Source organism: Schistocerca nitens, chromosome 4, assembly GCF_023898315.1.
Source record: "Schistocerca nitens isolate TAMUIC-IGC-003100 chromosome 4, iqSchNite1.1, whole genome shotgun sequence".
Classification (NCBI taxonomy): domain Eukaryota; kingdom Metazoa; phylum Arthropoda; class Insecta; order Orthoptera; family Acrididae; genus Schistocerca; species Schistocerca nitens.
The window spans coordinates 904,536,033-904,559,446 of NC_064617.1; the positions used below are offsets into that span (position 1 = coordinate 904,536,033).

At 41.6% G+C, this 23,414-nt stretch overlaps 1 protein-coding gene across 2 annotated transcripts in view; it reads right to left on the minus strand.

Annotated features, from left to right (window-relative positions):
• Positions 1-23,095, minus strand: part of LOC126253466 (collagen alpha-2(IX) chain-like) — a 38,368-nt gene extending 15,273 nt beyond the window's left edge. The window contains exon 1 of one of the 2 annotated variants that reach the window (XM_049954822.1): positions 22,942-23,095. In XM_049954822.1, coding sequence (XP_049810779.1) covers positions 22,942-23,050 — 109 coding nt within the window. In that variant the 5' untranslated portion in view covers positions 23,051-23,095. The remainder of the gene's footprint in view (positions 1-22,941) is intronic. The other variant, XM_049954821.1, reaches the window with a different exon arrangement.
• Positions 23,096-23,414: the final 319 nt, after the last annotated feature.

Genomic DNA, 23,414 nt, shown 5'->3' on the forward strand with positions numbered 1-23,414 from the left:
CTTATTGCATAAGTAGCTGAACTCAAACGTTTCAGCAGATCATCAATGTGTTTCTACCAGTTTAATCTCTCATCAATGGATACACCTTTGTGGCACATTGTACAATTGCCGCAGCAATCTGTTTTTATTAAGATTTAATCAACAGCATGTTTTCTTTTACCTTGTACCAGGATTAACGTATATGACTATGAAGTATGAAACAGCTTTAGAACATTGAATAAAGGAATGATATTCATTCATTGTTTACAAATTGATTCACATAAAAACAAAACCGCTTTTCACATAAGTGACTACTTAAATAATCTCACACATGCGAGAGACAGCTTGACTTTACAAAACTGCAACACAGTGCTTTGCATGACGGTGTTCTGAGAACAACTTCATTGTTTCACATAACACTTGATATAAACTTATCGAATACAGTAGACACTGTAGTGAGCACTTTGACACCTTTATAGACGATGTTATATAATTCCACCAGCTGCAGCGAATCAGACATTTCGCTACATCGTGTAGGTAAGATTCCATTTCCGTGGTCCAGTCGCGTTAATGTGCCCACTGTCCATGTCCGATGCCAACGTGCAATAACCTCCCACAGACGGCAGGTAGCAGCACTACCAGAGGACAGAATATAAAGCGCGTCGGGGATACGGAAAACAGTGCAGTCGTTTTTGTAATGTGGAAATGGAGTAATTTATCTGACGTCCAAAAGGGCATGATTATTGGCTTTTGGACCAAGGGGGAAGCATTTCCAAAACAGCTAAGTTTGTAAACTGTTCACATGCTTCCATGGTCAAGGTATACCTTGCATGGCAAAATGGCGCTATCGAAAACAGGCGTCGTGGTGCAGCAACGGCCATAGATGCCACAGGTGAATGACAGCTGTAGAAATATGTACAGGCGAATAAAGTGCAACTGTTGAACAGATGAACCATCCAGACGAACCAAGGGTCTACCGGCAGTGCCTCCTCAGTGATCATTCAGTGAATGTTGCTCCATATGGGCCTCTGTACTAGGCTCCTGGTGCATGCTGACTGCTGTTCATCAGACACGAAGGCTGGAATTTGGGCGCCAATATCGCAATTGGACGTCCACTAAGTGGTGACAGGTTGCCTTTTCAGATGAATCACGTTTTATGCTCCATTAGGCAGACGGCCGTTGGCGTGAACAGCGCGAACGTCTCAAAGCAAACATCCTGCAACAGTCGTTGGAAGGGAGTGTTATGGTCTGGGGATCGTTTCCGCAGCATTGTCTGAATGGCCTTGTCATTCACCGTAAGGCACAATGGATTAAACCAAAGATCCATGACACAGCAGCTTTGTCATTCTGTACGGCACAATGTATTAAACCAAATATCCATGACAAAGCATATTTGCGGAGACAATGTCCACCACTACATGCAGTTTAGTTTTCCTCAGCATTATGGCATCTACTAGCAGGAAAATACAACGTTTCACACATCTCATAGTGTATCTGCATGGTTTGAAGAGCACCAGGATGAGTTTACTACATTTCCCTAGACACAAAACCCCCTGAATTAAAACCCAATCGAGAATCTGTGGGACCACCTTGGTCGAGATGTTCACGCCGTAGATCACCAGCCGAGAAACCTAGCGCATACGGTAAAGGCACTAGAGTAGACATACGAGGGTCACTCCAAAAGAAATGCACACTATTTTTTTTAAATCCATCTTTTATTCTACATGTTTCAAAGTTTTACAGTGTGTAGATACATCCTTTAGGAACAATATTTTCATTTCTCCACATAATTTCCATCCCTCTTAACTGCCTTACGCCATCTTGGAACCAGCGCCTGTATACCCCCACCGTAAAATTCTGGACCAACCTGTTGGAGCCACTGTTTGGCAGCTTGCACAAGGGAGTCATCATCTTCAAACCTTGTTCCATTAAGAGAGTCTTTCAGTTTCCCAAAGAGATGATAGTCACGTGGAGCCAGGTCAGGACTGTAAGATGGGTGTTTCAGTGTTGTCCATCCGAGTTTTGTGAACGCTTCCATGGTTTTCTCACTGACATGTGGCCGTGCATTGTCGTGCAACAGCAAAACATCCTGCTTTTGCCGATGTGGTCGAACACGACTCAGTCGAGCTTGAAGTTTCTTCAGTGTCGTCACATATGCATCAGAATTTATGGTGGTTCCACCTGGCTTGGTGTTAACAAGCAAGAGTCCTTCCGAATCGTAAAACACTGTAGCCATAACTTTTCCAGCAGAAAGTGTGGTTTTGAACTTTTTTTTCTAGGATGAATTTGCATGATGCCACTCCATTGATTGCCTCTTCGTCTCTGGTGAAAAATGATGGAGCCATGTTTCATCACCTGTCACAATTCTTCCAAGAAATTCATCTCCACCATTCTCGTACTGTTCCAAAAGATCGCTGCATACCGTTTTTCTTGTTTCTTTGTGAGCCACTGTCAACTTCCTGGGAAACCATCTGGTACAAACCTTTTTTGACGCCAACACTTTCAGTATTCTGCAAACACGTCCTTCCCCTATACCAACGTAGCGTGATGCGTCTGTCAGCAGTCACCAATTCGTTAACTCTCTGCACATTGGCTGGAGTGTGTGCAGTACAAGACCTGCCGCTGTGAGGACAATCCTCAATATTGCCGTGCCCGCTTTCATCACGTAACCTGCTTGCCCACCGACTAAGTGTACTGTGATCGACAGCAGCATCTCCGTACACCTTTTTCAACCTCTTGTGGGTGTTTCCCACTGTCTCGTTTTCACAGCACAGGAATTATATGACAGCACGCTGCTTCTGGCGAACGTCAAGTGTAGCAGCCATCTTGAAGACATGCTGTGACGGCGCCACTCACGGGAACAGGTTGAACTAAGTTTGAAAACAAGCGGGAAGGATTTATCTACAAACTGTAAAACTTTCACACATGAAAAATGGAAACTGTATTTTTACAAAAATAGTGTGCATTTCTTTTGGAGTTACCCTCGTACCTCCACATCCCTATCGGTACCTTCCAGAAGTTCAGTGACGCTCTTCTTGCACGTCTCGCAGTGATCCGCACTGCAAAAAGTGGTTATTAAGGCTCTTGACGGTTCGTCACATTAATGTGATTGGACAGAGTATAGCTGCAAATTGAAGCTTTATCCATGCACTGACTCCATGACTGCTCATTACATGATGTCACAGATAACTACCTACAAAAGAGGGACTAACAAGCCACTTATTGTTCTTCAATATTTACTCTAACTTATACCTCTGGTTTCCCTACAAGCATTACTCTTTCTCTGAACCTATTTTTTTTCATTTTAACAATAATATTTGATCGCTTATTCTACACACATCAAAAGATGTTTTGCTTCACCCTGGTTCCCAGAACTCCTGAAGATAGACGTTGACTGTCGGTAGTATATCACAGACTGTTCAGAGATGTCACTGAACCCGCCCAAGGACGTAAACAAGCATGCATGAGCAGCGCCTATTAGATGGAGGGGGCTCCGACAGCTGATCAGTTCCAGTCATTCCACCAGGAAGTAGGTACACACCTCATGTTGTCTGTAGTTCTACAATGCCTGGACTGTCAATACCGCGGTTCGATCGCCTCCGCATTGTTACTTTGTGCCAGGAAGGGCTCTCAACGAGGGAAGTGTCCAGGCGTCTCAGAGTGAACCAAAGCGACGCTGTTCGGACATGGAGGAGATACAGAGAGCCAGGAACGGTCGATGACATGCCTCGTTCAGGCCGTCCAAGGGCAACTACTTCTGCAGTGGATGACCGCTAGCTGCGCGGGATTAGCCGAGCGGTCTACGCGCAGCAGTCCTGGACTGTGCGGTGGTCCCGGTGGAGCTTCGAGTCCTCCCTCGGGCATGGGTGTGTGTGTTTGTCCTTAGGATAATTTAGGTTAAGTAGTGTGTAAGCTTAGGGACTGATGACCTTAGCAGTTAAGTCCCATAAGAATTCACACACATTTTAACCTTCTTTTGATGACCGCTGCCTACGGATTATGGCTCGGAGGAACCCTGACAGCAATGCCACCATGTTCAGTAATGTGCAGCCAAGGGGCGTCGTGTTACGACTCAAACTGTGCGCAATAGGCATGATGCGCAGCTTAACTCCCGACGTCCATGTCGAAGTCCATCTTTGCAACCGCGACACCATGCAGCGCAGTACAGATGGGCTCAACAACATACTGAATGGACCGTTGATTGGCATCACGTTCTCTTCACCAATGAGTGTCGCATATTTTTTCAACCAGACAATCGTCAGAGACGTGTTTGGAGGCAACCCGGTCAGGACGAACGCCTTAGTCACACTGTCTAGCGAGTGCACCAAGGTGGAGGTTCCCTGGTGTTTTGGGGTGGCATTATGTGGGGTCGACGTACACTGCTGATGGTCATGGAAGGCGCCGTAATGGCTGTACGATACATGAATTCCATCCTCCGACCGATAGTACAACCTTATTGTCAACATATTGGCGAGGCAATCGTCTTCATGGACGACAATTCGCGCCCCCATCGTGCACATATTGTGGAGTACTTCCTTCAGGATAACGACATCGCTCGACTAGAGTGACCAGCATGTTCTCCAGACATGAACCCTCTTGAACATGCCTGGGATAGATTGAAAAGGGCTGTTATGGACGACGTTACCCACCAACCACTCTGAAGGATCACGCCGAATCGCCGTTGAAGCGTGGGACAATCTGGACAAACAGTGCCTAGCTGAACTTGTGGATAGTATGTCACGACGATTATAGGCATACATCAATGCAAGAGGACGTGCTACTAGGTATTAGAGGTACCGGTGTGTAGAGAATCTGGACCACCACTTCTGAAGGTCTCGCTGTATGGTGATACAACATGCAACATGTGGTTTTCATGAGCAATAAAGAAGGCGGAAATGATGTTTATGTTGATCTCTACTCCAATTTTCTGTACAGGTTCAGAAACTCTTGGAACCGAGGTGATGCAAAACTTTGTTTGATGTGTGTATTTAGGTACTAAATACCTTAATAAGTAATAAATTTTGAAACATAATAGTCTGTATGAAGCAATATTCATTGCTGCAAGTATGTAGAGAATCAAATTAACAGATAACCAATTATAACATTGTCACTTGATGGTATCTGTTTGTAATTTAACTATTATGACTACTGCTAAACAGTGTGAGCATGTACAAATCTAACATCTGCCACGACCTCTTCCAGAAGACTAAATTATCTTGCTGTTCATGAACGTTGAATAATGAAAATTCACTTTTCGGGTAATATATAGTAATAAGTGCATCGTTACAGGTATTTATCGGGGGGGGGGGGGGGGGGGGGCAGCCAACCACGTTCGATCTGACATAGCTTTCGGAGGCACATCCACCCACGTTCCGTTCAGGTGAGGATCGGGGCGGTTCCGCCTATGTTAGGTTTGGGATAGTACTGGCAGCATTCCACAGGGTTAAAAAAATCATTTATTCCCTGCATAGTATAACTGTTAACATATTTAGGCGTGTACTACTTAATTCTTTATCATCTCTTAACGGATACTTCATAATGTAAGACCAGAACACCATGCAGAACTCAATTAATGCACATCGGAAAGAGCTAGCTTGTACACTCTGCTAACCTAATAATAACTCAAGGGTGCTGTGGGAGATGTTCATGGAATATATTCGAATCCGTAACCACAAAAACACTCCTTAATGTAACTATTATAAATTTGTTACCTACATCCATATGACAAAATGCTTCACAATTTCCCCATTAGTAATATTACAGACACTTAAGAAAAACAGTATACTGAGGAAGTAATCAGAATTTGCAACAGATGCTGTGTGACTTTACGGCAAAACTGTATAAAAAAAGGAAGAGGACACCACATACACTATGTGATCATAAGTATCCGGACACGTGGCTGAAAATGAATTACAAGTTTGTGGCGCCCTCCATAGGTAATGCTGGAATTCAATATGGTGCTGACCCACCCTTAGCCTTGATGATAGCTTCCACTCTCGTAGGCATACGTTCAATCATTTCTGCAGAACATACTAATGTACATGATCTGTGAATGTGAAAGTCTTTTCTATAGTCCTTCAAGGTGTTCTGTTCTTTCTGAACATGAGTATCTTTTTTTCTGCCACCAGTAATGGTAGACATCATCCGCCTCACGGGAGGATTCATGGTCCATGGCTTACAAGATGATGGAGGGAAAAAAATGCAGCCCTGACACGCCCTGCCATGTCCGGGGAATGAGATATGAATGAGATAACACAGACATCAGCTGCCTACCCTTGAGGGGTGCCTGTCTGACCAATGACCTGTGTGCTCTCAGCTGCACAATACACAACTGCCCTAGTGTTCGTCATGCAGTCAGCAACACTGCTCCATGCATGTCTGGGGACGTGGGGCAGTAGTTGTTAAACCTAGAACCAGGAGGCTACCATTGGAAGTTGTGTGAAATATGTTGCTGCACTTCCACAGTGGAATTTATACACAGCAAGAGTGTACTTTGTTTAAAGAAAGTTAACCCCAAAACCACCGCAGTGTAATTATTATGTGGGAGATATGTACTTTGTCTAAGAGAAATGTCTCATTTAAACAGGTGGGCCAGATCCAAGACCTTCTTTTTCCTTGTCCAAAAAAGAAAGTTTGTAATAATAATAAAAATAATAATAATAACAATAATAAATAATCCTAGACACTCCCCAGGTGTGCTAGAAGTTCCTTTCCTGTGGTATTATGTGATAATAAACTATGAGCTGATAATTAAATACTGCTATAGACAATTCTAGAAGCATCTGACAAATGTTCTAAGTGTTTAAATAAATATACAACTTTTTATGATTTTTGGCCATTTTACACTGCCTTTTTTTTAAATTTGATGTTGACCGTATTGGATTCCCCATAATGGGTCATAAATTATTCTGAGTAATAAATGTCAAACTACAAGGATTCTAAATAAATAACCACCGCCCACCCTAATTGGGTAAGCAATTATAGCTGGAACCTAAATAAACGCCGGTGATCATTCCAAATGGCCTAAAGTGGTGTGGGAGGGCAATGGAAAAGGGGAGTTTGCGTTGAAAACAATGGATGCCATGAGTTAGCACCAATTGTAATCATCAAATGCTACAGATCCCAATGATTGGAAAAAAAAGTGCAGCCCATGCCTATGCACAACCAAATTAACAGAAAAGATCAAAGAAAGTATTGGCAAATCTCATCACCGTCCATCTGTTGTTAAAGCCTAGATATGTTATGAGCTCAAACACAGTGAGGCATCTCAAACAGAATTACCTCGAGCATGCTAAGCTTGGATAGCGAAAAAAATCGGTCAACTGGAACATAAGAAACTTCCTGACAGATTAAAACTGTGTGCTGGACCGAGACTCGAACTCGGCACCTTTGACTTTCGCGGGAAAGTGCTCCACCATCTGAGCTACCCAAGCACGACACACGACCCGTCTTCACAGCTTCAATTCTGTCAGTATCTCGTCTCCTACCTTTCAAACCTTACAGAAGCTCTTCTGCGAACCTAGCAGAACTAGCACTCCTGGAAGAAAGGATATTGCGGAGACATGGCTTAGCCACAGCCTGGGGAATGTTTCCAGAATGAGATTTTCACTCCCGAGTTAGGGTCTCGGTCGGGCACACAGTTTTAATCGGTCAGGAAGTTTCATATCAGCACAGACTCCGCTGCAGAGTGAAAATCTCATTCTTGAAACTGGAACATACCTTGCACTTTTCTCACATTACATCCTGAAAGACTGGCTGCTGTGGCCGAGCGGTTCTAGGCTCTTCAGTCCGCAACCACGTTGCTGCTACGGTCGCAGGTTCGAATCCTGCCTCGGGCATGGATGTGTGTGATGTCCTTAGATTAGTTAGGTTTAAGTAGTTCTAAGCCTAGTAGACTGATGACCTCAGATGTTAAGTTCCACAGTGCTTAGAGCCATTTAGCCATCCTGAAAGCCATGAATCACGAAAATCAGATAGATGCAGAGTTTCCTAATTTCCGAAAAGCACTTAAATCTGCACCACACTAACCTTTCTTAACAAAAATACGATCTTATGGGGTATCAAACAAAACGTGTGACTCGGTTAAGGATGCTTTGGTAAGCTGATAGAGCATCCTATCAATAAAAATAGAAGTAACTTCGGATGTACCCAAGGGAAGTGTATTGGGACACATTTTGTTCATGCTGTATATTAATCATGTGGCGAGAACATTAATAGCAACCTCAGACTTTTCGCAGATGATACAGATATTTATAATTATAGTACTGTCTAAAAGACCTTATGCATATTCAGTCAGTTGTTAATAAGTTTTCAAAGTTGTGCAAAGACTGGCAACTTTGTTTAAATGTACAGAAATGTAAAATTAAACACCTGACAAAACGAAAAAGCGTAGTAGCCTATGTATCCCGTGGTTACAGTATCAGTGACTCATAACCAGAATCAATTCACTCAAATGCCTGGATGTCACAATTTGCAGGAGTATGAAATGGAACCATCTCATAGGCTCAATCGTACTTGAAGCAGGTCGCTGACTTCGATTAATTGTCAGGATATCGAGAAATACAGTCAATCTACAATGGAGGCTGCCATTTGTACGTGTTACCTTAGAATATTGCTCAAATCCCTTGAACATATACCAAATAGGAATAACAACGGATATTAAATGTATACAAAGAAAAGTGACACGAATGGTCACAAGTTTGCTCAACTCACTGAAGAATGCCGCAGAAATCTCAAAAACCTAAATTGGCAGACCAACCATTCCACGATAACCTACCAACACCAGGGAACTAGTATTTAGTGAAGAAACTAGAGATAGTCTTCAGCCCCATATGTATCGCTCCTACTGCTCGTAGGAACTTTGAGGAGAAAATTAGACTAATTTCAACACTTAATGAGTCATTCTTCCCGCGCTCCGTAAATAATTGGAACAGAAACAAATCATGACATGTGATACCACGGTCAGTACATTCTGTCATGCGCTACACAGTGGCTTGCAGAGTATGAATGCAGATGTAGATGTAGAGGTTGGTGAATGCTTCCTTCAGGCTTCCAGACCATGATGACAGCTTCTCTGTCTGCACTCATTATTCCCTTCGTTTGCAACAATAAATAGCATTAATAAATATCACGTGAATAATTTGTTGAATACTCTGTTTGCCATCATTGATACACTCTATGAAGGAAATAACCTTAACAAAAAATAAAAAATGAAAAGGAAAAAAGAGAATATCGAGGTCATTAGAGGTCTTTAATGACGAGACAGGTCTGATTGCAACAGCGCGTTCAGCATGAGAAACAAATTATTTAACTGTGTCAAGTTTAATTTCTTACTCAACGACAGATTTGTCGTTTCGAGTACGCTGTTAGTGATGTTTTTTCCTCATTGACCTACGAGTTCTCTTTTTTTTATTTTTTGAAGTGATTGCGGTTCAGACAGGGGGCAGGAGGGACCAAAATGATATACACGACTAACTTATGGATGCAAATAAAAAGAATGTTATCGCCAAGTGACCCAAATATGTTGCTGATACTCACTGATGACTCATTCAGCCAAAGTTTACGTTTGTGTATTTAGTCCTCGTAGGCATACGTACCGTATCGCACTCCTTAGGACCTACATGGTTTTTTTGTAAACGTACAATGCTTTTCGACTTGCATAAAAAGCAGCTATATTCCTATCGTTTATCACGCAATAAAACTATCACGTTTTGCGTAAATTCACTATCTGCTCTGTTACGAAATCATCTCATGAGGTAATGAAACTAGGGATGAAAAAGTATTTATTGCATATAAACGAGTTATATGCTTATCATATCGTACTGATAATGAATCACGCGGAGGAGTCATCAACTAACTCGAAATTCTAAGAGTTAACCGCTTTTAAATTTACTCTTTCGTGTTGTTTATAGAAACAATAGAAGTAAGTTACTAATGGATTGTTACATACGTTGCAAATAATTTCCATATAGATTAGTTGCTTCCATGTATGTTAATGTGGTGTACCTTCTGGTGAAAATAATTGTAAGCAGGTGTACGGATACCAGATACAGGAAATTTAAAACTAAATTAAAACTATATAATAGAATCTGTCTTTATGATCTGCAACGTTATCCTTCAATACAGACACTTGATGTTTGTTATTTGAAAAGCATGTTCAGTTGGCAAGTTGACAAGTTTCACGTTTCTCGGTTGTGTCTAACAGTTAATATATGGAATCTAACTAAATTTAAAGACTTCATACAGTTAACTCGTGTTATTCATCTTCGCTGAAGAGTTTTCTACTTTCGTTTGATGTGGACCCACATTCAAAATCTCCCTCACATGACACGTCCTGTGTTTCACCTGATTTTACAACGTACCAAACTATAATTTAAAACTTTCGTTCAGGGTACAAATATTGATACTTGCCTTTCTGATTGATTATTTTATTTACATTATAGGTATAACCGATATTTATGCATATATTTTTATTTTCTCATTTTCCCTCTCTCTCTCTGTTTTTCGTATGTATGTGTGTGTGTGTGTGTGTGTGTGTGTGTGTGTGTGTGTATGTGTGTGTGTGTGTGTGTGCACTCTGGAGCTACGCAAAAGGACACACACACACACACACACACACACACACACACACACACACACACGGGAAAGAGAGCGACAAAAATTAGAAACGAAAAAAAAAAATTTTTTTTTTCTCCCCAGGATAGTAGGACCATATTGTAATTTATACAGAGAACTGACTAAAAATTACATAAATAAAATAGACAATTCCGTGTAGAGTTGCTAGTCTCCTATCGACACCTCTCCAGTTGAGGAAAGATTAGGACGGAGATCCAATTGCCTTGGGAAAGTGCATGAAGATTCAAGACAAAACAATTCAAGAAGACAACGAATAAAATTGGCAGCAGATGAGAGGAGAGAAAATGTGAACTTATGAAGGAGTAAAGCTGACTGTTGCCTTATCTGGACTACAATGAAAGAAGAAGGCAAAAACAGAGAGCACAGATTGCAAAGAAGTTCTTAGAGAGCGATTAGAAGATATATGTACAGTGTTTTCGCGTCGATCCACATGTGAGCGGAACGTGAAGTAGCAGTTGTGAGGAATATGGTAAAATGACACCGAAATGACTTAGACTCTTTCAGAACTGAAGAAGACCAGTCACAAAATGTATGTTGCCTAAGACATGGTTTCTGAAGATATACCCGAAACCGGTGATAATTAAAAGCCTATCTTCTAGAATTTAATATTTATTTGTTTGACTAACAGGAACCATTTTTTTTCTATCTAACAGCAGAACTGCTGCATTTGGTGCTATATTTGAAACAATTCTCCAACTGCTGGCACAGTTTCATGAGGCTGTCCAGAAATTTGTTTCCTACCACTCTTCTTCATATGTAAAAACGATAGCACATAGCAAAAGATCTGTGAATTACCTAGACAGTGGAAATATTCTATAAAGCACATATGTAAATGAGTACCTGACAAAAAACGTGATCTGAGTAAACAGTTGTCCCTCCCTTTTTCCGTTAAATCCTCCGAACGGCAATACACAAAGATCGTGTATCTCCTCTGCGTGAATATCAAGAGTGGCGTAAAAATTATGAAGATACGTCTTCGAGTCGCCGAAAGCACAACAGATACCCATCTTTACTCAGTAATCTCTTATTAAGCCTATGAAATAGCGCTGTAACTAAATTCATTGCATCAATAACTGCCATTCTGCAGTCGCAACACAGCGATGTTTCTTTCAAAATAAATTTACTGACGTGCATCTTTCATCTTACGCAAAATCCATTCTCCTACTAAGTTGACTGACATAACAAGCACTATAATTACTGAAGAGCAGCTTACATCGTTAAAACACAATAACGTCACAGGACCCAATGTGTTACCTGACACGTTCTGGAAAAAAAAGAGGGTATGTATTAGCTTTACTTCCGACCACGATGTAGAGCAGGAGTAATATTCCTACTGATTGGAAAAGAGTACAATGAAAGAAGAAGGTAAAGACAGACTGCACAGATTGCAAAGCAGTTCTTAGAGAGCGATTAGAAGATGTATGTTCAGTATTGATTTTAATTTTAAAAAACAACAGCCTCAGTTGCAAAGTTTACCTAGCTTTACCTAGGTTTCAGTCGGGATAATCCAACCTTCTTCGGAATAAAAGTAACTACCGTTTGCCCATAGTGGACATCGTCGAGCTAAAACTACAAATCCATGAATTATCGTCAAACTGTAAAAACTTAGTTGAAACTGCCTCGGCCCCACTTCGCGACCGCGATGCGGCAGCCACGAGTGCTGTACTAGAACAGCCGGCCGAGGTGGCCGCGCGGGTCTAGGTGCTCAGTCTGGAACCGCTCGACCGATACGGTCGCAGGTTCGAATCCTCCCTCGGGCATGGATGTGTGTGATGTCCTTAGGTTAGTTAGGTTTAAGTAGTTCTAAGTTCTAGGGGACTGATGACCTCCGATGTTAACCCCCATAGTGCTCAGAGCCACTTTTTTTTTTTTTCTGGAACTGACCATAGCGTCATGAGGCCCGCCTAGGCCGACACAGTACGTTGCACCTGCGCATAGACTGTGTGATGGGTACTTGTTGGGACAAGACGCGAAACTAACTCCTGACTTTTAATTTACTAGTAAAGTGAAATAAAAGAAAGGTACAGCTGAGGAAAAGGGCGTATATGTTATCCTGTGCAGAACGTACTTAAATCGACTGTCTTAACATTTATGAAGTATTCGTTGGTCATGATATGAGGAAGACATCATGTGCTTACAACGTATGCCCTGTCTAGGAAAATTTTGGGCTTAAGCACGAAGTTTAATCAAATGGTTCAAATGGCTTTGAGCACTATGGGACTGAACATCTGAGGTCATCAGTCCCCTAGAACGTAGAACTACTTAAACCTACCTAACCTAAGGACATCACACACATCCATGCCCGAGGCAGGATTCGAAACTGCGACCGTAGTGGTCGCGCGGTTCCAGACTGAAGCGCCTAGAACCCCTCGGCCTATCCGGACGGCGAAGTTTAATCATCTAAAAAGAACTTAGGAGTGGGAAGGATAATATAAAGCCAACATCGTTATTATTTGTGACAAGGTCTAAAAATTTTTTTGAGACGTTAATGTTTAGCATTTGCTTAGCTATGGTTACAACGCATGAACATCCTATTGACTTAGCACACAAATGGTCATGAATGAACTTGTGAACAAGTCTACATCTAATCTCTAACATCCGGCAATACGGGCCATGTAAAATAGATGGTCATTATTCAAGATTAGCATATTTGACCTGAAATGGTCTATCAAGTCAAAATAAACTAATGCACGTGCCTGATTGAGCTTCATGACGTAGATATGGTTATGAGTTACAGAAAACCTTAAAGTAGGGGATAATGTGGCCGCAATGGGGTACTCAATTTGTCTTCAAGGAGGCGATCCACATACATATTGTAAAAACTGTGTGTGGAACACTGCCATCATAATTCGGGCCTGGTGACCACTGCCATTGGACTTAGGGAATGATAGCGGAATTATTTAAAGCTAAAGTGGGACTTGGTGAACATCGCTCTGGTCAACACACTTAAAACTATTGACCGACAGAGGTCAATTACGCTCAAAGCTAACGTGTGACTTAGCGAACATCGCTCCAGTGAACACACTTAAAATAATTGACGGACAAAGGTCAATATGTACTTAAAGAACAAGTCTAAACTATGGGAGGATGACGGGAAAATGGTTAAATTATGATGTGATTTGGCGAACAACGCTCCAAAGGACACCTTTAAACGTCATTGAGTAAGATCAGTTCAAGCTGATCCAGCCGTCTGAACCAAAACTTCGTATCCAGTAGATTGTGGCAAGGTGACGTTACCCTCCAGTTATACTTATATGGATTTAATTAATTATGTTAATAAAAAGTTGTGTATGACTAGGTGATGGCATCACTGTTATCATATACACATAATATTGTCCACAGTCGGTCATATTGAAGGATTATGTGGTAGCACCTATATTCTATAATGGGATAGTGACTTGGTGATCGTCATTCCGGTTACTCCACGTATATGCTATTGACCGACGAAGTTATTATCCACTAATTAAATCAAGTATTGAAACCGTTCTTAACTCTAGAACGTGCATACCGAAATCGGTTGACCATCTGTGTGCATGTTCAACGTGTTCAATATGCCAAATATTAACCATTTACGCTCCTACCCTATAATGGTATAATGGAAATCGGGAGCTCTCTGGCTAGCCCATGGTTTACCAGTCGTCTAGGCTCAAACCGGTGTGGTCACGAGTCCACGAGAGGCGCAGCAGGCTATATCGTGCTGTTAGCAAAGGCACTCGCGTCGGTCGTCTGCTGCCACAGCCCATTAACGCTAAATTTCGCTGCACTGTCCTAACTGATACGTTCGTCGTACATCCCACATTGATTTCTGCGGTTATTTCAGACAGCGCTGCTTTCCTCTTACCACTGACAACCATACGCAAACGCTGCTGCTCTCGGTTGTTAAGTGAAGGCCGTCGACCACAGCTATGTTCATGGCGAAATGTGAAGCCTGAAATGTGGTATTCTCGTCACACTCTTGACACTGTGGATCTCGACGTATTGAATTCCCTAAATATTTTCGAAATGGAAAGTCCCATGCATCTAGTTCCAACTACTATTTCACGTTCAAAGACTGTGAATTGCCGTCGTGCAGCCGTATTCAGGTCGGAAACCTTTTCACATGAATCACCAGAGTACAAGCTGTAACACCATAGCCTAGACACTACATACCTTTTGTTGAGTCATTTAGTTTTCTATTTTGTTCAACATCCCATCGTGGAATTGTTGAACTTCTGTAATTAGTGTACAATTAATTCGATACTGTAATGAAGTGTAATCTCTGTAATATGCACAATCTGAGCAAATGATCTTTTGCCTTCCTTATATAATCTCTTTGGTTATAATTTTATTTAAATAATTTTGTTTAGAACTACCTATATGTGCAAATGATATGTTTTGTTTAAAACGATTGTTTGCTGTTATGTAAACTGCTGACCTTCACTTAGGATTCTTAGTTATTTTGTATGTAAAAGGTGTTGTGGTTCCCCTCGGGAATGGAACTGTGTAGCGCGCGCAAATGGTGGTTGGCCTAGGTAGAAAAGGTGGAACCAAGAGTCAGTCGGGGACGAGCTACCAAACTGTGAACTGCCCATGTAATAGTTGTATATTGTGCTGGTTCCGAGAGAGGCTTTTCCTGACGCTTTCCAATGCCTCGGATGGATGGATAAATAGCTGGAACTATTCTGGAATTGGTATCTATCATTGCCACCAAGAAATGACAGAATCCAGCAATTCTGCCTGCAAATCCACCTACCAATATGCAACTGCCACCACATTGCGCAATCACTGTACTGGAACACTGCAGTAACGTACAGTGAAGAATCAGCTTATTGGATTTGTTAGTGTGCTCAAATATAAGGTAATTTGTAACTGAACTCTTGTACCTATCGTGATTTATCCTCAGTCACTTATCCACTTAAGGTCCCTCCCACGCTAAATTGCTTACCGAGTGTCCTTTATTGAAAGAAAGTTAAAGTTAATGTGGCAAGAGAGTGAGCTAAAGTACATGATGCTTGCTGAAAATAATTTTTCTATTAAAACTGCTTATTAATATGTTGTTGCCAATTTCAAAATTAAAATTTCTTAAAACTGAGGATGGTAAAGTTTTGCTTAGTAAATGATTGCATTGCTGCTTGTTGCAAATCGCAAAAGGTGAGTCAGTTTCTGCCAGATATGTCAAGTTGTGTTTTACTGCAGTAAGAGTTGAGAACTAATATCTTGTTTCTTTAGTGTACTGAAAGTGTGTTTAGGTTGCTCTGCTACAGTGGCCAAGATTAAGGGCCCCCCTCCATTGAAAGTAGTTCAAATGCACAAATTTACTTAATTATGGAAAGTTTTAATTACTCTTCCTATTCAAGCCAAATTCTGTACAATATTGGGTTCCTCTTGTGTATTGAAAGTGCATGTTAATAATGTAATATGATCCACAGTTTATCCTTTATGCTCATTATTAATAACAATTAATAGAAAGACAACTATCTATGAAAACAGTAACTTCTTTATCCAAAAGCCAGTGAGAAGTAATTTTTTAGTGAAATACATTTAACTTTCATTCTTAATAGAAAAGTATTTAGTTGAGAGAGACTTAACCTATGACCAGTTCATAATTTTGCAGTAAACTACATTTACAAATTTTTTTGTCAGGAAAAATGTTTGAAAGGTAATACTGAACCTATGTCCAATTTATAATTATATAATTATACAGTGAATATTAACAGTAATGTTATAAAGACCATTCAGTTTGAATAAGCCCTGAAAGTAATAGTGTGTATTGTTATCAGTTATATTTATGCAAATAGTTCGTTCTGATCTATCAGCTCCAATCTTACCGTGAACATATGCAGGTGTCAGAGTTCATTGCACTCGCGTGTGGCAAAGTATAGGTTGTGTTGTCCGTTAAAGTTACTCATACTTATTTTCTTGAACAAGAATGTCAATCATTCTCTTGCCTAATTAGGCTGGCGACCGTTTTACTTATTCTTTGAACAGTGTAGATAGGTAAAATATTTTTTGTTACTGTTTAAATATTTACGTAATTCTGACTTTCACTTCCGATAAGCCACCTCCGTTAGGTACAACGCGGTCAACATAACAAAATTCCTCTCAGAGGGTAACACTGCTCTGTTGCTTTATACCATATTTGCTTTAACAAGATAGTTTTATTTCATAACCTGCCTCCAACTTTGAGGTTATGGTACAGCAGTAGCGGACGGTAGTGTTATAAAGCGACAGCTTCGCCAAGGCACAGGCCTTTTGAACCTTGTGTACGCGATACTACCGCCATCTGTATACGTGCATACCGCCATCCCACTGTTAAGTACCTGGGAGTCGTAAAGTTTTGATTATCACATTGAAAAATAAAATACGTAATTAATATTGTGTTTCAATTGTTTACAGATAAATGTCTACAGCCCATGTACACACAAAAACCCACGCAAGACAGTACCACAGCACGCCGATAGAGAAGTCAGAAGCAAATGGCGCAGATCATCCCCTCTTTATGAAGGGGCTGTAGAATTTTGTGTTTGTTTCCTGTAGCGGCGTGCCATGAGGTTGTGACGTGGGGATTTCGTTGTGTACAGACACGTGCCTGTAAACAAGTAATAAAATCATTAATTTCGGGAATTTATTTCTTTGGAGGTGGTAGCTGAAAGTCTGTGTCCACCCCTCGTAACAATTGCGTAGAGGTATGACATAGTTTTACTACACTACCACTCTCAATATTAAGCACAAGGAAATTCTCCGCAATATTGAGAGTGGTAGTGATGTTCAGTCCCAATGGGGCACTGTTAAGTGAGGCGTTCCACAAGGGTCGGTGCTGGGACGACTGCTGTTTCTTATTTATATAAATGATATGCCTTCTAGTATTACAGGTGATTCAAAAATATTTCTGTTTGCTGATGACACCAGCTTGGTAGTGAAGGATCTTGTGTGTAATATTGAAACAGTATCAAGTAATGTAGTTCATGAAATAAGCAGCTTTCACTCAGTTACTACTAGGCAGAAATCAAATCTGCATGTGGAATGCACTTCCTTGTCTCTTGTGCAGAAAGGAGTGCAATATTCTGCTGCATGCATTTTCAATAAACTACCACAAGAACTCAAAAATCTTAGCAGTAGCCCAAACTCTTTTAAATCTAAACTTAAGAGTTTCCTCATAGCTCACTCCTTCTATTCTGTCGAGGAGCTCCTGGAAGAGCTAAAAAATTAAGCAAATTCCAGTGTTACATTGTTGATTTTCTTTATTTAAACTTACGACTTGTCGCCTGAATATGTTTCTTATATTTCAATTTATCTGTTTCTACAATCGTGTTATAATTTCATGTATTGACTCGTTCCATGACCATGGAGACTTCTCCTTAATTTGGTCCCACGGAACAATAAATAAATATATAAAATAAACACGCGCTCAGTCGAAAGGAAAACAAATGGTACTGCGATAGGTTACTGGGGAATTGCACTTCATCTACAAAGGAGATTGCACACAGAACGCTTGTACAGTTCATACTAGATACTGCTCAAGTGTGTGGAATCCACATCAAATCTGACTCATGGAGGACGACCTGGGAATACAAAGAAGTGCGGTGTGAATGGTCCAGTGTGGAGACTGATCCAAACTCGTAAGTGGCAGACGCCTGAAGACCGTCGCATTACACCTCCTGAGGACCTACTTAGAAAACATGAACAGCAGCCTTTGATGGCAGAAACTACATCTACATCTACATGGATACTCTGCAAATCACATTTAAGTGCCTGGCAGAGGTTCATCGAACTACCTTCACAATTCTCTATTATTCCAATCTCGTATAGGGCGCGGAAAGAATGAACACCAATATCTTTCCGTACGAGCTCTGATTTCTCTTATTTTATCTTGGTGATCGTTCCTCCCAATGTAAGTCGGTGTCAACAAAATATTTTCGCATTCGGTGGAGAAAGTTGGTGATTGGAATTTCGTGAGAAAATTCCGTCGCAACGAAAAACGCCTTTCTTTTAATGATGTCCATACCAAATCCTGTATCATTTCTGTGACACTCTCTCCCATTTTTAGCGATAATACAAAACGTGCTGCCTTTGTTTGAACTTTTTCGATGTATTCCGTCAGTCCTATCTGGTAAGAATCCCACAGCGCGCAGCAGTATTCCAAAAGGACGGACAAGCGTAGTGTACGCAGTGTCCTTAGTAGGTCTGTTCTAACAAGGGAACCTCCCCATCGCACCCGCCTCAGATTTAGTTATAAGTTGGCACAGTGGATAGGCCTTGAAAAACTGAACACAGATCAATCGATAAAACACGAAGAAGTTGTGTGGAACTATGAAAAAACTAAGCAAAATATACAAACTGAGTAGTCCATGTGCAACATAGGCAACATCTAGGAGAGTTCGTGTTCAGGAGCGCCGTGGTCCCGTGGTTAGCGTGAGCAACTGCGGAACGAGAGGTTCTTGGTTCAAATCTTCCCTAGAGTGAAAAGTTTACTTTCTTTATTTTTGCAAAGTTATGATCTGTCCGTTCGTTCATTGACGTCTCTGTTCAGTGTAATAAGTTTAGTGTCTGTGTTTTGCGACCGCACCGCAAAACCGTGCGATTAGTAGCCGAAAGGAAGTGCCTGTCCAATGGAAACCGAAAACATTTGATTGCAAGGTCATAGGTCAACCGATTCCTCCACAGGAAAACACGTCTGATATATTCTATACGACACTGGTGACGGCATGTGCGTCACACGACAGGAATATGTTGTCGACCCACCTAACTTGTACACTTGGTGAATGAGTAAAAAGATTCTTCTACCTTGCCCAATTTAGGTTTTCTTGTGGATGTGATAATCACTCCCAAAAAAGTGTGAAAACATAAGAGTTTGTCACATAAACTGCAACAAATGAATGCAACAGTTTCACAGTCGCACAGTTTTGTCTGTGCTCTGTAAAAACAGATGTTTTTAACGTTTTCAGATTTTTCCGTATGTAGACCGTCAAATCCTGCATATGTCCAAGCAAATCTGAACATGTCCTGGAATTTTGGAGAGCGAAGTTGATTATATGTGAGTGCCTGAACTTTGATAATTGTCTGAAAATACCAAGGACCTATCGATCCGCAGCTGCACACGCTAACCACGGGACCACGGCGCTTATGGGTTTACATCCACCTGGATATTGCTTATCTTACACAAGGACTTCTCAGTTTGTATATTTTGCTTATTTTTTCATAGTTCCATACAACTTCTTCCTGTTTTCTCGATTGATCTGTGTTCAGTTTTTCAAGGCCTATCCACTGTACCAACTTATGACTAATTCTGAGGGGGGTGCGATGGGGAGGTTCCCTTGTAAGTGTCCTGCCAATAAAACGCAGTCTTTGATTAGCCTTCCCCACAACATTTTCTATGTGTTCCTTCCAATTTAAGTTGTTAGTAACTGTAATTCCTAGGTATTTAGCTGAATTTACGGCTTTTAGATTAGATTAATTTATCGCGTAACCGAAGTTTAACGAGTTTCTTTTAGCACTCATGTGGATGACCTCACACTTTTCGTTATTTAAGGTCAACTGCCACTTTTCACACCATTACGATATTTCTTCTAAATCGTTTTGAAGTTTGTTTTGATCTTCTGATGACTTTATTAGTCGATAAACGACAGCGTCATCTGCAAACAACCGAAGACGGCTGCTCAGATTGTCTCCCAAATCGTTTATATAGATAAGGAACAGCAAAGGGCCTATAACACTTCCATGGGGAACGCCAGAAATCACTTCTATTTTACTCGATGACTTTCCGTCAGTTACTACGAACTGTGACCTCTCTGACAGGAAATCACATATCCAGTCACATAATTGAGACGATATTCAATAAGCACGCAATTTCACTACGAGCCGCTCGTGTGGAACAGTGTCAAAAGCCTTCCGGAAATCCAGAAATACGGAATCGATTTGAAATCGTTCGTCAATAGCACTCAGCACTTGATGTGAATAAAGTGCCTAAAACTAAAATTATTCCTCTGCCTCTACGTGCTTATCCCGACATGTGTAACCAGTGAAGATAAAACTAGGCAAGTAACAGCTCCCACGAAAGGGTACGACGCGTCTTTCAAAAAAAAAGTTCAAATGTGTGTGAAATCTTAAGGGACCTAACTGCTAAGGTCATCAGTCCTTAAGCTTACACACTACTTAACTTAAATTATCCTAAGGACAAACACACACACACCCATGCCCGAGGGAGGACTCGAACCTCCGCCGGGACCAGCCGCACAGTCCGTGACTGCAGCGCCTTAGACCGCTACAAAAAAAAAAAAAAATCCTAAAGGGTCGTAATTTTATGTTTATAGTGGTGACAGAATACGATTGCGTCATTGTGCTGTCACTATGTAGTTGTTTCGATGAACTAATTTAGTTTCCTGTGGTTCAGGGTTCAGTCAAGCTGTAACAGTTTTCTCGGAAGGCTGAACATGGAATAACACTTCAATCAGTTTATTAGTTACTGTCCCGTTTTTTCTACTTCTGATGTTTTCTCTTATACCGCAAACAGACTGATTTCCTGGTGAACTTCCTGGTTTTTCCTCCAGTGATTCGTATAAGACCGTTTCGGACCGAACATTCTTTGGGCTTGGGTCGGCCCTACCGGATTTTCCCTTCCCTCGGTTACGAGTTACATTCTCATTTGGTTGCGTCGGTATTTTACTTCGCGGCTTATCTGGAGCAGCAGCAGACGCTTTCGCAATTTCGGTTGCCGGTGCCTGCCCTGAGGTGTTGACCGTGATTTCAGTTTGGCCACCACTTCCGCGTTCTTTATTAATTTCACTCACTTTCTAATCGAGGGAAACAAATGGAGACTGCAGTTTTGTAACCTCTCCCTGAATTTGTTTATTAACAGATAGCTGCTGAACTTTGCAGTCGGCTACTGCACCTGTTGTTTCTTGCAAATTAATGATGATTACACCCCCTTCATTTTTTGGTACCGTACGTGTATTATCTTTCTGATCATCAGTTTCTATTCGCATTTTGCCTTCAGGTTCCTCTGCCTCCTCATCGCACTGTTTTTGTTTGCAAAGTGAGGGAGTGGGACAAGACAGCTCGTCCTCTGAACAACTATCAGTTATTTCCAGAGGTCATTTTTTCGATTGCATTTCAGTTTCACGAGTAGTGGTAACAGGGTTTCCCTTTGTTGTTAACGGGGGAAATTGACCGTTATCGTGAGCGGAGACATGAGCTTGGCCCGCTGCGTTAACATCCTCAACCAGTTGATCCGGGCTATTCTTTGGTAACAGATCATTTAAGGTAAGCTTCTGAAGCTGTATCAAATTGCTTTTAAGAACAACAGTTCGCAGCGGACATTCCTGCCTGAAGTGGCCGGTTTCGTTACATATATGGCATGTAGCTTCCTGACCTGTATAAACAATTTGTGCCTTATACCAACAAACAGTTATGTGAGACGGAATATTCGTCTTAACGTCCATCTCTACACAGCGGACCCCTTTGAAACACTGCAGTTTAAAGCGAGGCGATCATCTTTCATTTGCAATTGATTTAACGTCTCCGTAGTTTGAAAGAGCTTCCTTAATCTTATCATTTTCAATTTCAATGGGAAGATTCAAGACACGAACGGTTTTGTAATGAATGTCCGCTCTATAGATGGAAAGCTTACTTTTATAACCATTTCTATGCACAAAATCTACTTCATAGCCCCACTTCCGTAACACTTTATCAACAGTCGAAGCACTGATTAACTTGACAAAAACTCAGTATTTTTCCTGATCCAGTTGCCAGGTATGGACGGTTTCAGAATTGAGACCAATTACCTGTGTAATCCAGTCATCTATTTCCAGGGATGTCGGATGAACAGGACGGGATTCCTTGTCAAAATCAAATACCAGAGTATTCTTCCTGAGGTTTGTAGCCATGGTTAATCCAGCGACGCAATTGCGATTAAACAACCGAAATTCCCGTTAGCAGCAGCAAGACCATAAAGAGCGATCAGATCACAAGGAATAGGAACGAACACGGAGATTAACGGACGGACAGCACTCGGCGAAGCACCTGTACAGCGATGTAAACACGGAAGTGCAGAGCAGCAGTCAACAGCGGCCACTCGCGAGCGCGGCTGAAACGGAGCTGCTCGGCTAATCGCGCGTGGCGACGCGTCTTTCTTCGTATGCTGCATAAGCGAATGGAACATTGCGAAACCTTAACATATGGCACAGTCAAAAATGCCCTCTTCCACGAAGTAGAATGTAGAGTACATTCTTTCCAGCAACTTTCATCTGTGACATTTTTGTCTCTCACTGGCAGTGACTACGTTAATGCGGTCTGTGATGGGACTAATTTAGCACACTGGCTCAGACAAGAATAGAGACGCAGCTACTGTACCTTCGTTCTCCTCCGGAGGTTGCGGAGGAGGAGCTCCGCCCACCACTATCGACACCGACAGTAAAATCAGCACCGCGAGGGTGAGGAACGCTGTGCTCGCGGCAGACATGGCGTCTGCACTGGCTGTCCCCGCGCTCGGCCAACTACGGCTCTGTCCGTGACTCAGCAGCGCAGCCAGCGCGACCCGTGACGCCAACAACTGGCTGCAGATAACACGACGGTCAACACGGCGCCGTCAGATCGGTTCGGGTCTCCCTAAAAGTTCACGTTGTACCGGGTGTTCAAAAAGTCAGTATAAATTTGAAAACTTAATAAACCACGGAATAATGTAGATAGAGAGGTAAAAATTGACACACATGCTCGGAATGACGTGGGGTTTTATTAGAACCACCCCATATTGCTAGACGCGTGAAAGATCTCTTGCACGTGTCGTTTGGTGATGATCGTGTGCTCAGCCGCCACTTTTCGTCATG